This window comes from Cebus imitator, unplaced genomic scaffold (genome assembly GCF_001604975.1).
Source record: "Cebus imitator isolate Cc_AM_T3 unplaced genomic scaffold, Cebus_imitator-1.0 Scaffold457, whole genome shotgun sequence".
Classification (NCBI taxonomy): Eukaryota; Metazoa; Chordata; class Mammalia; order Primates; family Cebidae; genus Cebus; species Cebus imitator.
Genome location: NW_016107772.1, coordinates 238,721 through 251,924, shown reverse-complemented (window position 1 = coordinate 251,924; position 13,204 = coordinate 238,721). Strand labels below are relative to the sequence as shown.

At 48.7% G+C, this 13,204-nt stretch overlaps 1 protein-coding gene across 1 annotated transcript in view; it reads right to left on the bottom strand.

Moving 5' to 3' along the window:
- Positions 1-3,632: 3,632 nt before the first annotated feature.
- Positions 3,633-13,204, bottom strand: part of ISY1 (ISY1 splicing factor homolog) — a 29,316-nt gene continuing 19,744 nt past the window's right edge. Inside the window, exons 8-11 of the mRNA XM_017511929.2 lie at positions 8,583-8,705; positions 7,847-7,968; positions 4,362-4,448; positions 3,633-3,996 (exon numbers count right to left, since the gene is read on the bottom strand). Coding sequence (XP_017367418.1) covers positions 3,889-3,996; positions 4,362-4,448; positions 7,847-7,968; positions 8,583-8,705 — 440 coding nt within the window. The 3' untranslated portion in view covers positions 3,633-3,888. The remainder of the gene's footprint in view (positions 3,997-4,361; positions 4,449-7,846; positions 7,969-8,582; positions 8,706-13,204) is intronic.

Sequence of the window (13,204 nt, the reverse complement as noted above, 5' to 3'; positions counted from 1 at the left end):
AAAAATTAAAACCAGGAATAAAGCAGAAACTGGCTACAGCAGTCATAAACTTCAGCACTCTGGCTGGTGCTGGCTGCTGACTGGAAAGGCTCCTCCATAGACAGCCCATCTGCACTTACCTGGTGACCAGAGAAAACACAGGCATCCATTCTCTCCTCCCAGAATCCTGAAATGTCATAAATATGGGCCGAATGAGCACCTCCACTCTCGCTGCTTCTGTTGATGGCACTGGTCTCACGCTTGAGGATCTGACTCAAAATACAGGGGTCAGCACCTCGGTATCCCAACTTACACCTCTACTGCTAGCCCCTGACCAAACCCAGCCATCCCTTAGAGAATCAGATTGGCTTCCTCCCTGGTCTGTTTCTAGTCCTCCCAGTACAATCCCTACCCTTACCCAATATGCTGCTAGAAGGGATCTTACAAAGGCATCTCCTGCTCAAGCAAGTTCAGTACATTCTGAGGAATGTACACACATTCAAGGCTCCTCTTCTCCCAGCATCATCTCCTCCCCTCACGGCCCCTCACCTGATTTCCCAGCCACTCAAACACACCAGTTTTTCACAGACTTCTCCACTAGAGAGAACTGTAAACAGCTCTGCCCTTCCCACAGTTCATTTTGTGGGAGAGGAAACCCAGGCTCAGAGACTACAGCACCTGCTAAAAGCCCTGGGAGTTGCGGCAGAGAAGCAGAACTCAGCACCAGGCCAGCCCTCCGCGGACACCACACTTTGCATCCTTTTGAGTGGAGCAGGCAGGCAGCAAGTGTGGAGATGCCAGAAGGGGCTGGGTGGCATTGCCTGCCCCCATAGATCCCTCTGCTTGAAAGTCAGCTGGGTGCTGGGCCAGGCCTGATGTCCATCCAGGTGGGTTCCTACTTTCAGTGCTGTGCAGTGAGCAGGGTGAGAAGCCCCAGCTCTGTGTCCAGAACCTGCCAGGGTTTCAGGGAATGGGGTGGGCATGTGCAGGACTACCGGGTGAGTGCAGGGCACGAGGAGAAAGGATTTCGTCTTTTCCTTGTTTATAAATTGCCCAAGCGTAGGTGGGGCCAGGCAGTTGAGGGTGCAGGAGAGGAGGTCTAGGAGGAGGACAGTCTGAGGCCTGGGTGAGGATGCTGTGACTAGTCTTAAAGCAAAACAGGAGGGAGACGGTGTGTTTTAGACACAGGAGGACAGGCAATGTGAGAGAAGGAAGTTGATGGAAACGTGACTATGAAAAAGTAGCTTTTCGGGAAACCACAAGCAGAGCCAAAGCCTTTTTTGATTAACCATTTTTTTTTTTTAAACCATTCAGCAGATTTTATTAAGCAAACAAAGCCTCCTGAGACTGGTTCTGTTGCCTTGATGACCACACCCACCAGCCACCTTCCCCCACCCCCAGATGTTTCCAGGCCTAGGGCTGGAGCCCTGCTGAGACCCTGTCCCACCTCTAGGGCCTTTGTGCAGATAAGTAGCAAGGGCCTCTGCCAGGGACACCTAGAGGATGTCAACTTGGGTGCTTCTCCATTCTCAGCCTGTTTCCTCAAATGTGGGATCCTAATCCCCGGCCCGTTTGCATCCCAGGGAGCCCTGAAGAGATCCCGGGAGGGGAGCACTTTGTGCACTGAAGGCCTGGAACAGGGGACTGGAGGAGGAAGGCCCAGAGCCCTTGGCTTTCAAGACAGGCCTGGCTCCAGGCACCTGCCATCCTTCCCAGGGAGAAGGAAGGCCTGATGTCTGAATTTCCCACTCTCTTCTAAATACCAGGAAGCACAAGAGTATACATGTGCCCCTTGGAGGACAAACCCATAACCAGGCCTGTCTCAGCCTGGCCACCCCCGTGCTCCCCAGAGGCTCAGACCTGGGTCAGTCTGTCCCTAGGGCCCTCTGAGACCTCTGCGCAAACCACAGGACGGCCCAGACCCCGGGCAAACTCAGATAGCACAGGTCCAGTTCTCGACTTCAAAGTATGAAAGCTGAGGCTGGGGCCCGAAGGGTCTTGCTCAGAGCCCCCACCATGTTCACTCCTGAGCCCCCACCTGCAGGCCCAGGCTGGGTGCTGGGTTCCAGAGCTGAGTCTGCCTTGCTGCCTCCAAGGGCTCCCAAAGCTGCAACCTGGAGCCCCCTCCTCCCTGCACACATTTGCCCCTGGGCTCAGCTGAGGGCTGGGATTGGCCAGCCCTGCCCTCAGGGAAGCCAGGAGGCAAGGGGGCCCCTTCCCCATCCTCACCTATACCCTTGCCACTCCTGTCCCCACCCAGCCTACCACCTCCTGCCTGGGCCTCTGCCCCAGCCTCCTCCTGACCTGGTCCTGCCTGGACCTCCCCTTGTGACCACAGGGAATGTCCTGAATCAAGTTCCCTACCCGCTAGGTCCTGACTTCCTTGCTCAGACCCTTTCCACAGAGCCTGTGGCCCTCAGGCTCCTTAGACAGGGCCCAGCACTGGCCACTCTCCCCTGACCCAGAGCCACACACGGCTCTGCCACCCTCGGACTGAGCTGCTCCCTGCAGACCAACCATCTCAGGCATTTTGCTGTGTGATGGGCTCCTGCTCCCAAACAGCCTGAGCTGGAGCCCTGGCCCCGGAAACAGTCATCTGGCCCTGACCCTGAGCTCCCGGACACTCCAGTGACCCTGCAGAGGGCAGGATGCCAGGACCCATCCTGCCCAGTGGCTGTAGCTGCTGACCATGGTTCCCCACTGGAGAGCTAAGCCCCAGCTCAGAGGAAGCTCTAGAATCAGCTCGTGTCCACTGTGTGCTTTCAACAGGCCATGGTGCGGCCCATTGCAAGCAGCCCTGTCTACAGCTATGGTCACAGAGACCACGGTGGATCAGCTCCCCCATCGTAGGCTCCTGGGATCTGGTCCTGTCCTTGCCACGCTTGGAGCTGGGGCTTCAGGGATTCCCCTGCAGGATAGTACTGCCCTTCAGTGACTGGCCACACATCTTAAGGCCAATGTCACCTTAGAGCAGTCAGCCCAGGGAAAAAGCTGAACACATGGAGTTTTCCCTTTCTTATAAATAGGTCTCTGCAAAACAGGTTATAAAACAGGAGTAGCAAACTGAAATTCCTGCCACCCAGGGAGGAATGAGTGGAGCAGGTGGAGGGATGCACACAGAGAGCCCAGAACAGCACCCGACACAAGAGGGATTTGGTCATTGGCCTGTGGGGTATGTGCCCAGGGCTGACACATCACTCATTTTTCAAGAGAAGATGTGTCTTTTAGAACAACTGCATTTTTGGGAGAAGGAAATAAAAAAAGGTTTAAAAAGAAAAAGAAAGAAAAATTGCATTTTTGTTGGTTTGTTTTAGATGGAATCTCAGTCTGTTACCCAGGCTGGAGTGCTGGGGCACAATCTCCGCTCACTGCAATTCTTGAGCCTCAGCCTCCTGAGTAGCTGGGATTACAGGCACGCGCCACCACGCCCAGCTAATTTTTGTATTTTTAGCTAGAGATGGGATTTCACTATGTTGGTTCAGGCTGGTCTAGAACTCCTGACCTCATGATCCTCTCTCACCCTAGCCTCCCAGTGCTGGGATTACAGGTGTGAGCCACCATGCCCAGCTGAAAAATTACATTTTAAAATGTTAGCCACTAATTGATTCTTCTCCTCACAAAATCACAGTGCAAGGCAAAATAAGACACAGGCAGCCAGTTCGCAACCTGTTATATACACTCCACAAAAAAAATAAATGGATCCATACAGTAGCAAAATAGTGTACAAAATCTACCAGGTAGGCCAGGGACAGACCCCTACCCCTGGGTCAGCACAAGATAAGAAGGAGAGGGAAGAAAGGTGGAGAAAAGGGCAGGAGGCCTCACAGCAACGGCCTGCCTGTCTGCAGCCTTGGGTCTTGCAGGGCTACTGGGGGATGGAAGAACTCTAAGGAGAGCCCCAACTGGGCCCTAATACCCCAGGAGCCTTCTGGCTTCTTCACTCTGGGCCTGCAGGGTCTCGCTTGCATACTTCTGGAGGAGTTCCATTTTCTTCCTTCGCACCAGTGCCTCCTCAATCTGTGGAAATTAAGAGTGCAGGGCTCACTCCTTAGCAAAGCCCTTCAACCCCTGCCAGACTCAGCCAGGAGGAAGTCCCCATGGGAAAAGTCCATTGAGGAGTCCGATTTAAATACCCAGAATAAGTCTCCAAGAGTCCCAACACCCTCCATTGGAAAAATTTGAACAATAGAATGGTCTAGAGCAGAAGGTCCTGCCCTTTTTGGATCCCACACCCTATTATGAGTACAACCACAGGTGTCATGTGGTCAGGATCCTGAGCTGCCCTGATGGGTAGGAAGGACAATGAAAACCACTACAGCGCTCTGTGCAGTCTGCTTTAGAGAAGCCCCTGGTGCCCGGGCAGTTCTTAGCTGTGGTCCTACCTCTTGCTGCGAGGGCACAGGGACATGAGCAATGAACTTCTGCTGGCCGTCATCCCCTCCTTTCTCCTGGCTGCCTTCCTCGTCCGACTACAAAGAGAACAACCAAAAGTCCATCAGTAGATGCCCAGCTAGATAAATGCTGGCAACTCTATAAAACACACTATTCTGCAGCTATTTAAAAGAAAAAAGAGATGAGGAAGTTCTGTACTTACAGAAAGACACTCGAGCCACAAGATTAAGTAAAAAAAAAAAAAGCCATAGAACACGGTGTACATTATGCTACCTTTTGTCTAAGGAGGAAATAAGAATAGATACTACTGATAGCAGTGAGAACAAGGCAGATGAGGGACAGGAAGAGGAAAGAGAATCTTTGTGGAATATCTTTATATACTTTTTCACTTTTGAACCTTGTGAATGTATCACTATTTAAAAAAATTTAAATGGAAAATAATGTATCATGTATAAAAAAAAGACCAACTCAGAGGTTTCTTATGGGTCAATACAAATTTCTAACAACAAAGAAAACAACGTGGACTTGGAAAGAGAGAGGGGTCTGGTGGCGAGTCAGGCGTCCACTGCTTGCCAGGCTCTGCCAGATACCCTACATGACCTGTTCCTTGCCTGGCTCCCAGTGGCAGTGGCTTGAAAAGACTCTTGGGGAACCTCTCATCCACTGGTGGCATTTGGAGAAACTGGTTGTATCTAACACTAAAGACACACCTACCCTGATCTGGTGGTTCCACTCTTTAGCATGTATGTACTCAACAGAAACACTGCAAGGGAACAAGAAAATTCCCAGCAGCTCTATCTGCCAAAGCTCCAAGCTGGACACAACACAAATGCCCACGAACATCAGCCACAAAAAAGTACACATGACTCCACATATGTAAAGTTCAGACACGAGTGAAACATATGGGTCATGAGAGGTCAGGAGGGTGACCCCTGAGGCAGCAGTGAGCTTCTGGCATTGCGGTCCTGTTCTGTTTCTTCACTGGTATTTGCTATGTGTGTGTGTTCACCCTGTGAAAATCCAGTGACCAACACATTTAGGAGGTGTGTACTTTTCTGTATATGAAACAGCACTCAGCAGTGAAAAGGAATGAACTACTGAACTCAACAGCCAGAGGGATGGCAAGGACATTGTGCTGAGTGTCAAGGCCATCTCGAAAGGTGACCCACAGCACGATCCCATTTATAAAATATTCTGGAATGACAAAATCACAGAGATGGAAAAAAGGTTAGGGTTCAGCTAGGGCAAGAGATGGTGAAGACAGGGAGGTGTGAACTGTGAAGGGGCGGCACCAGGGATCTTTGTGGTAAGGGGACAGTTCCCAGGCTGGAGTACCATGGTACAATCACAGCTCACTATAATCTCAACCCCCTGGGCTCAAGTAATTTTCACACCTCAGCCTCCTGAGTAGCTGGGACTATAGGCATGTCCAACCACACCTGGCTAATTGTTTTTATTTTTGGTAGAAACAGGGCCTCATTGTGTTGCTCGGACTGGTCTCAAACTCCTGAGTTCAAGCAATCCTCCCACCTCAGCCTCCCAAAGTACTAGGATTACAGGCATCACCACCACCCCTGGCCAGTTCTGTATCTTGATTGTCATGATGGCCACATGATCTCTACACATGGAGACAAATGACACAGAACTCCACACACTCATTATGCCAATGTCAACCTCCCAGTTTTGCTACTGTGCTAGAACTACATGAAATGCAACTATTGGGGGAATCGGGTAAAGCATACGCAAGATCTCTCTGTCCTCTTTGCAACTTCCTGTAGCTCTGTAATTATTTGAAAAGAAAAAGAAAAATTCTACAGTTTCCAGTGCTCTTTCCCATGACGTCAGCTCCCCATCAGCGTCCACTCACACTGGGCTGTCCTTTGTCTCTCACACTCATCACAGGATCTCTCAGCATGCAATGTGCCCCTGCTGGAAGCCCTCTCTCCTCAACTCCTCCTCCCTTGGTTAAGTTCCCTGGATCGTCCTGATCTCAGCTGAGGGGTTAGCTCCCCAGCAGAGCGTCTGCAGGCTGTCCCTGCACCAGGCTTAACTGAGGGGCTGCCGCTCACTGTCTCTCTTACTGGACTGCCTCCCCGTGGACTATAAGCTACACACCAAGCCTCTGCACCACCATGCCCCTACACCTGGAATGGGGATGGCTCACAGGAGCCATGAATTAAACACCTGCTGACAGAATAAATGAGTATTTGTACCTAGAGGAAATTCTCCTAAGGCATGCTGCCATCCTGCTTCAGACCTGCACTGAATCCCACTGGTGGCCCAGCTGGACCTGAGCAGGAACATCAGCCCTGTTATATCCTGTGTGACATTGACTAAGTCACTAAACCTGAGTCTGCTTCTTCACCAGTGGTGTCTCAGCAAGCTCCTCATGTGAAACCTGAGCCATCATCTGTGTGTGGATGATCCCCTCCCTTCTCTCAGTCCAGCAAATCAGATCCACCTGGATATGCGCAGGCAGCAAGGACTCCAAACACAGGGCACTGCAGAAGAGCTCTGCCTGGGAGGCAAGGATTTCAAATGCTGAGTTTTCCTTGTTTCAGAATACCTCCTTTAATGCAGCGAAATTTTGGTACTGTTTCATATAAAAAATAAAAGGTGTAGCACAGACAGACGTGTCAACATTACTTATATGATGGCTATAATAAAAACTAATAACTATAATGAATATGTCCTATAGGTCAGAAAATATGCAAAAGGTCTGAAATTATGCAAGGATTTCCCAACCATGACCATCTGAGAAAGTCTCTTCTCTGATCTGTGTTTGTTTCCACCTGTAAGAGGGGGATGTTAGGGCCAGGCACAGTGGCTCATGCCTGTAATTCCAACACTTTGGGAGGCCAAGGCGGGCAGATCATCTGAGCTCATGAGTTTGAGACCAGCCTGGCCAATATGATGAAACCCCGCCTCTACTAAAAATATAAAAATTAGCTGGGTATGGTGGTGCTCGCCTGTAGTCCCAACTACTTGGGAGGCTGAGGCAGAAGAATCACTTTAACCTGGGAGGCAGAGGTTGCAGTGGGCTGGGATCATGCCACTGCACTCCAGCTTAGGTGACAGAGCAAGACTCCATCTCAAAAAAAAAAAAAAAAGATGGGGGTGTTAGACTACAGAAGAGCTATTGGCACTCCCATGTGAACAGAAGTGATGAGGTCATGGACTAAAGCTCATGGCTTCCCCTGTGTTTATCCATCCAATTCCAGTTTATGCGGGACGGCCTGTCTCTAAGAAGGAAGGAAGAAAGCCCTGGTGTAAAGTACAGCCGACAGGGCACTCTCATGGCTGTTGCCTCCTGAAACTCTCCTGTAATCTCCTAAGTGTTTTCACAGCCATCCTGCAGGTGAGCAAGCTGGGCTGTGAACTCTGACTCTGCATTTTGGAGCCCAGCTTCCTCCCTGCCATACTTCATGATTTGGAGCAGATGGCAGTGAGTGCCAGAGGGGACCAACCGCCGTACCTCCTCCTCAGTGACTGCATAGATGTTTATTTCTTCCTCCTCTTCTTCCTCCTCTTCCTTTTCTCCTCTTGCCAGTCGAGCCTCTCTCTCTGCTTTCCACTTTTCCACTAAGTCAGCTCTGACTAACGACAAGAGAGGGTAGGTGCTATTTATTCCAGTCTCTAAATGAGCTTTCAACACTATACAGGGAAAGGCCAAGATGTCCCCTCTAGAAAGGGACACCCTTCATTCTGCCCCCTGGGTGGAAATGGATGTGCGGTGTGGTAGTCCTAAAACAGTCTGGCTTTCAGTGCCACAAAGCAGGTTTTTAGGGAACATTCACAAATCCTCCCCAGTTCCAAAACCTGAGTGGCTTCCCAACACACCCACATGAAAACAGAGGAGGCAGGGCAGAGCATGCTAGAAAGCAGCTCCAGCTCCAGACCATTTGCTTCCAAAGTCCTGGCTCAATGTGTCACATGGGCACTGGTATTAGCATGAATCCAGATGGTGACCTCCTGGCAGACAGGGACCAGTCAGACTTGGCTCTTGTGGCTTCCCCAACCTGCCATCTCTGGTCCACACAGCCTTGACTGCCTCTCAGGGGTCAGGGAATTAGCAGACCATCGTGCCTAAAGACCATTAGCAACAAAGAAAACTCCCTTCTGGCATAAAACACTACTGAAATTCCTGTTTTCAAAGGAGACAACAGAAAACAGATGCCATCTATTATGAAATGAAACGCCCAGAGACCTACGTTTCTTTTCATATTCCTGTTCCAAAGGCACAATAACACCATCGTCTTCATCTAGGTAACCGTAGTACTCAAAATCGATTGCCTTCATGAGCTCAGCACGTGTCTTTCTGGGAGGAGGAAGGGCTATAAGAAACAGAAACATAGTTGAGTTCCTAAGCCACAATCACACTCCAGTGAAGCTGTTTCCCAATACAATGCTACACAGCCATGTGGCAGGTATGTTCATGAAAATACCATGGATAGGTACTTTTCTATACTATTAATGGGATTATATAAGTGGTAGAGTCCTTTTTAAAATCAGTACTTTGATCTATTAGTCCATTTAAAAGCAATCTACCTGGCTGGGCGCAGTGGCTCACGCCTATAATCCCAGCACTTTGGGAGGCCGAGGCGGGTGGATCATCTGAGGTCAGGAGTTCAAGACTAGCCTGGCCAACCTGGTGAAATCCCATCTCTACGAAAAATACAAAAGTTAGCTGAGCGTGGTGGTGGGTACCTGTAATCCCAGCTACTCAGGAGGCTGAAGCAGGAGAATGGCTTGAACCCGGGAGGCAGAGATTGCAGTAAGCCGAGATTGCACCATTACGCTTTAGCCTAGGTGAGAGAGCAAGGCTCCGTCTCAAAAAAATTTAAAAAAAAAAAAAAAAAAAATGAAATCACCAGGTGCAGTGGCACGTGCCTATAGTCCCAGCTACTCGGGAGGCTGAGGTGGGAGAATCACTTGAGCACAGGAGTTCTGGGCTGTAGTGCACTATGCCAATCGGGTGTCCGCACTAAGTTCAGCATCAATACGGTGACCTGGGAGTGGGGGACCACCAGGTTGCCTAAGGAGGGATGAACCGGCCTAGGTCAGAAATGGAGCAGGTCAAAACCTCCGTGCTGATCAGTAGTGGGATCGCACCTATGAAGAGCCACTGCACTCTAGCCTGGGCAACATAGCGAGATCCCGTCTCTTTAAAAAAAAAAAAAAAAAAAAAAAAAAGAAATCTACCTAATTAAACAACAAAATCAAATACAATACAGCAAAAAGCTTCATAGACAGAAATATGCACCACAGAGTTATTTATATAATAGAGAAACCTTGGGAATAACCTAGGATTGTAAATTGCAGAATGTGTATGGGATGGGATATCCTGTAGCCCCTATAATGCTATTTCACAAAGTATTTTAGTAACACAGGAACTGTCATATGTTTAATGAAAAAGCATGACAGGAAACATAAGTAAATAAAAAAGACAAAAGTAACTATAAGCAAACAAAAAAGATGCATGAGAAAGTCCTAAAGAAGATACCTTCAGACTAGGACTACTATCCAGAATATTTAAGTAATTCATTTTTTTTTAAGACAGAATTTCACTCTCGTCATCCAGGCTGGAGTGCAATGGCACAATCTTGGCTCACTGCAACTTCTGCCTCCTTGGTTCAAGTGGTTCTCTTGCCTCAGCCTCCTGAGTAGCTGGGATTACAGGCACTTGCCACCATACCCAGCTAATTTTTGTATTTTTAGTAGAGATGGGATTTCACCATGTTGGCCAGGCTGGTCTCGAATTCCTGACCTTAGGTGATCTGCCCACTTTGGCCTCTCAAAGTGCTGGGATTACAGGTGTGAGCCACCATGCCTGGCCAAGTAATTCTTTTTTTTTTTTTTTTTTTTTTGAGACGGAGTTTCACTCTTGTTACCCAGGCTGGAGTGCAATGGTGCTATCTCGGCTCACCGCAACCTCCGCCTCCCGGGTTCAGGCAATTCTCCTGCCTCAACCTCCTGAGTAGCTGGGATTACAGGCACGCACCACCATGCCCAGCTAATTTTTTTTTGTAGTTTTAGAGACGGGGTTTCACCGTGTTGACCAGGATGGTCTCGATCTCTTGACCTCGTGATCCACCTGCCTCGGCCTCCCAAAGTGCTGGGATTACAGGCTTGAGCCACCACGCCCGGCTTAATTCTTAAAAATCAAAAAGAAAATGACAACCAACCAGACTGGTCAAAGAATAAAAGCTAATGGTATGCTAACAGTCACCTGGGATGTTTGTCAAAAGCGAAGATTTCAGGCCGGGCTCAGTGGCTCACGTCTGTAATCCCAGCATTTTGAGAGGCCAAGACAGGCAGGCAGATCACCTGTGGTGAGGAGTTCAAGACCAGCCTGGCCAACATGGAAAACCCTGTCTCTACTAAAAATATAAAAATTAGCCAGGCACGGTGGCAGGTGCCTGTAATCCCAAGCTACTTAAGAGGCTGAGGCAGGAGAATCACTTGAACCCAGGAGGCAGAGCCTGGAGTGAGCCAAGATCACGCCACTGCACTCCAGGTGCCACTGCACTCCAGCCTGGGAGGCAGAGTGAGAGTCCAATTCAAAACAAAAAAATTAAAAAACAAAACAAAACAAAAAAAACTGGAAAATAAAAGTCTGCAATGGACTTTTATGTTATGTCAGGTATGGTTAATCCATACCATGATACTCTAGTCCTTCACACCCAGTAACAGAGTACTAAGTACACCTGTGGGAGGGTACCAATGGCTATCACAACACAATGGTTATGGGAGAGCCACTATCATTTGGCAGGCCTCTATCTATCATCCCACTGTTGGTAACAGCAACTCTGTCCACCCTTCTTCCACCCTTGGGCCATGTCGTGTAAGTGGCGGTCACCATGCTCGCTGGAGCCAGGAGAGAGTGAAGGTTGAAGCCTGGCTGGCTCAGAGTACTGCATTCCTCCTGGCTATAGGGGTGGCATGTGGATGGAATTATAACCCAATCAAAACCAACTACACTCAGTTCTGGGAATTTTGCTTGAGCTGCTTGGGAGAAAAATCTGTTGCTGAAAGAACAAGATGTAAGTGGATGACAGATGATTGCCACAAGTGGAAAGCTAGGCAGAGTAAGAAGCTCACACAGTGGAAGTCAAAACTGCAACACAGAAATGTGAGCCAGATTCAGCCATGCCTGAAGGCAGACTATCCTGGGATTTCCCTGGAGTTAAGTCACCTGTCACTTATACTGATGAAATACGCATATAACTGCCTGGAAATGGGACTGGAAGATGGCTGAGTGCAGGGTTTCAGGCTTGTAATCCCAGTGCTTTGAGAGGCTGAAGCAGGAAGGCTGCTTGAGGCAAGGAGTTCAAAATTAGGGAACACAGTGAGACCCCCATCTCTACAGAAATTTTTAAAAATTAGTCAGGGTTGGTGATACCTGCCTGTGCTCCTAGCTACTCAAGAGGCTGAGGGAGAAGGATGCCTCGGACCCCAGAGTTCAAGGCTGCAATGAGTATGATTGCACCACTGTACTCCACAGTCTGGGTGACAGGGCAAGGTCCTATCTCTGAAAAAAAAAAAAATTTTTTTTTAAGGCCCGGAAAGGAGCATACCAAACAGATAATGGTTATCAGTTACCTCTGGGGATGGGGGGGCACTGGGATGAGGGTAGAGAAAAGAGGACTTTAACTTGGTGCTATATTTGAATTATACTCAGTAAAAGTCACTAAGCATTTTCTTTCTTTTTTTATTTTTTTGAGATGGATTTTCGCTCTTGTTGCCCAGGCTGGAGTGCAATGGTGGCGCAATCTCGGCTCACCACAACCTCCACCTCCCCGATTCAAGTGGTTCTCCTGCCTCAGACTCCCCAGTAGCTGGAATTATAGACATGTGCCACCATACCTGGCTAATTTTGTATTTTTAGTAAAGACAGAGTTTCTTCATGTTGGTCAGGCTGCTTTTGAACTTCCGACCTCAGGTGATCTACCCACCTCGGCCTCCCAAAGTGCTGGGACTACAGGCGTAAGGCATCGTGCCTGGCCAGCATTTTCTTTTTAAAACAAAAATCTTAGGAAAGGTACTGTGGCTCATGCCTATAATCCCAGCACTTTGGAAGGCTGTGGTGGGTGGATCACTTGAGGTCAGGACTTCGAGACCAGCCTGACCAATATGATGAAACCCAGTCGCTACTAAAAATACAAAAATTACCCAGGCATGGTGGCATGCACTTGTGATCCTGGCTACTCGGGAGGCTGAGACAGGAGAATCGCTTGAACCTGGGAGGCAGAAGTTGCAGTGAGCCAGGATCACACCATTGCACTCCAGCCTGGGCAACAAGAGGAAAACTTCATCTTGAAAAAAAATATATATAGCAACCTTTTCAATAGATGACAAAAAAGGAAAAATAAATTTAAAAACTTAAAAATCTATGACTAGAATAAACAAAAATACATTAGAAAAATGTAAATTCAAAAAACCTAACACATAGAGCATAATCACAACACAGGAACCCCCACAATACAACCCTTTAGAAACTGGAGGGAACAGCCAGGCAAGGTGGCTCACTCCTGTAATTGCAAGACTTTGGGAGGCCAAGGTGGGCAGATTATGATGTCAGCAGTTCATGACCAGTCTGGCCAACATAGCGAAACCCCATCTCTACTAAAAATACAAATTAGCCAGGCATGGTGGCATGTGCCTGTAGTCCCAGCTACTCGGGAGGCTGAGGCAGGGATATCGCTTAAACCTGGGAGGTGAAGGTTATAGTAAGCTGAGATCATGCCACTGCACTCCAGCCTGGTGACAGAGAAAGACTCCGTCTCAAAAAAAAAAAAAGATCATTTACTAAACCACTTATCATCACCATGAC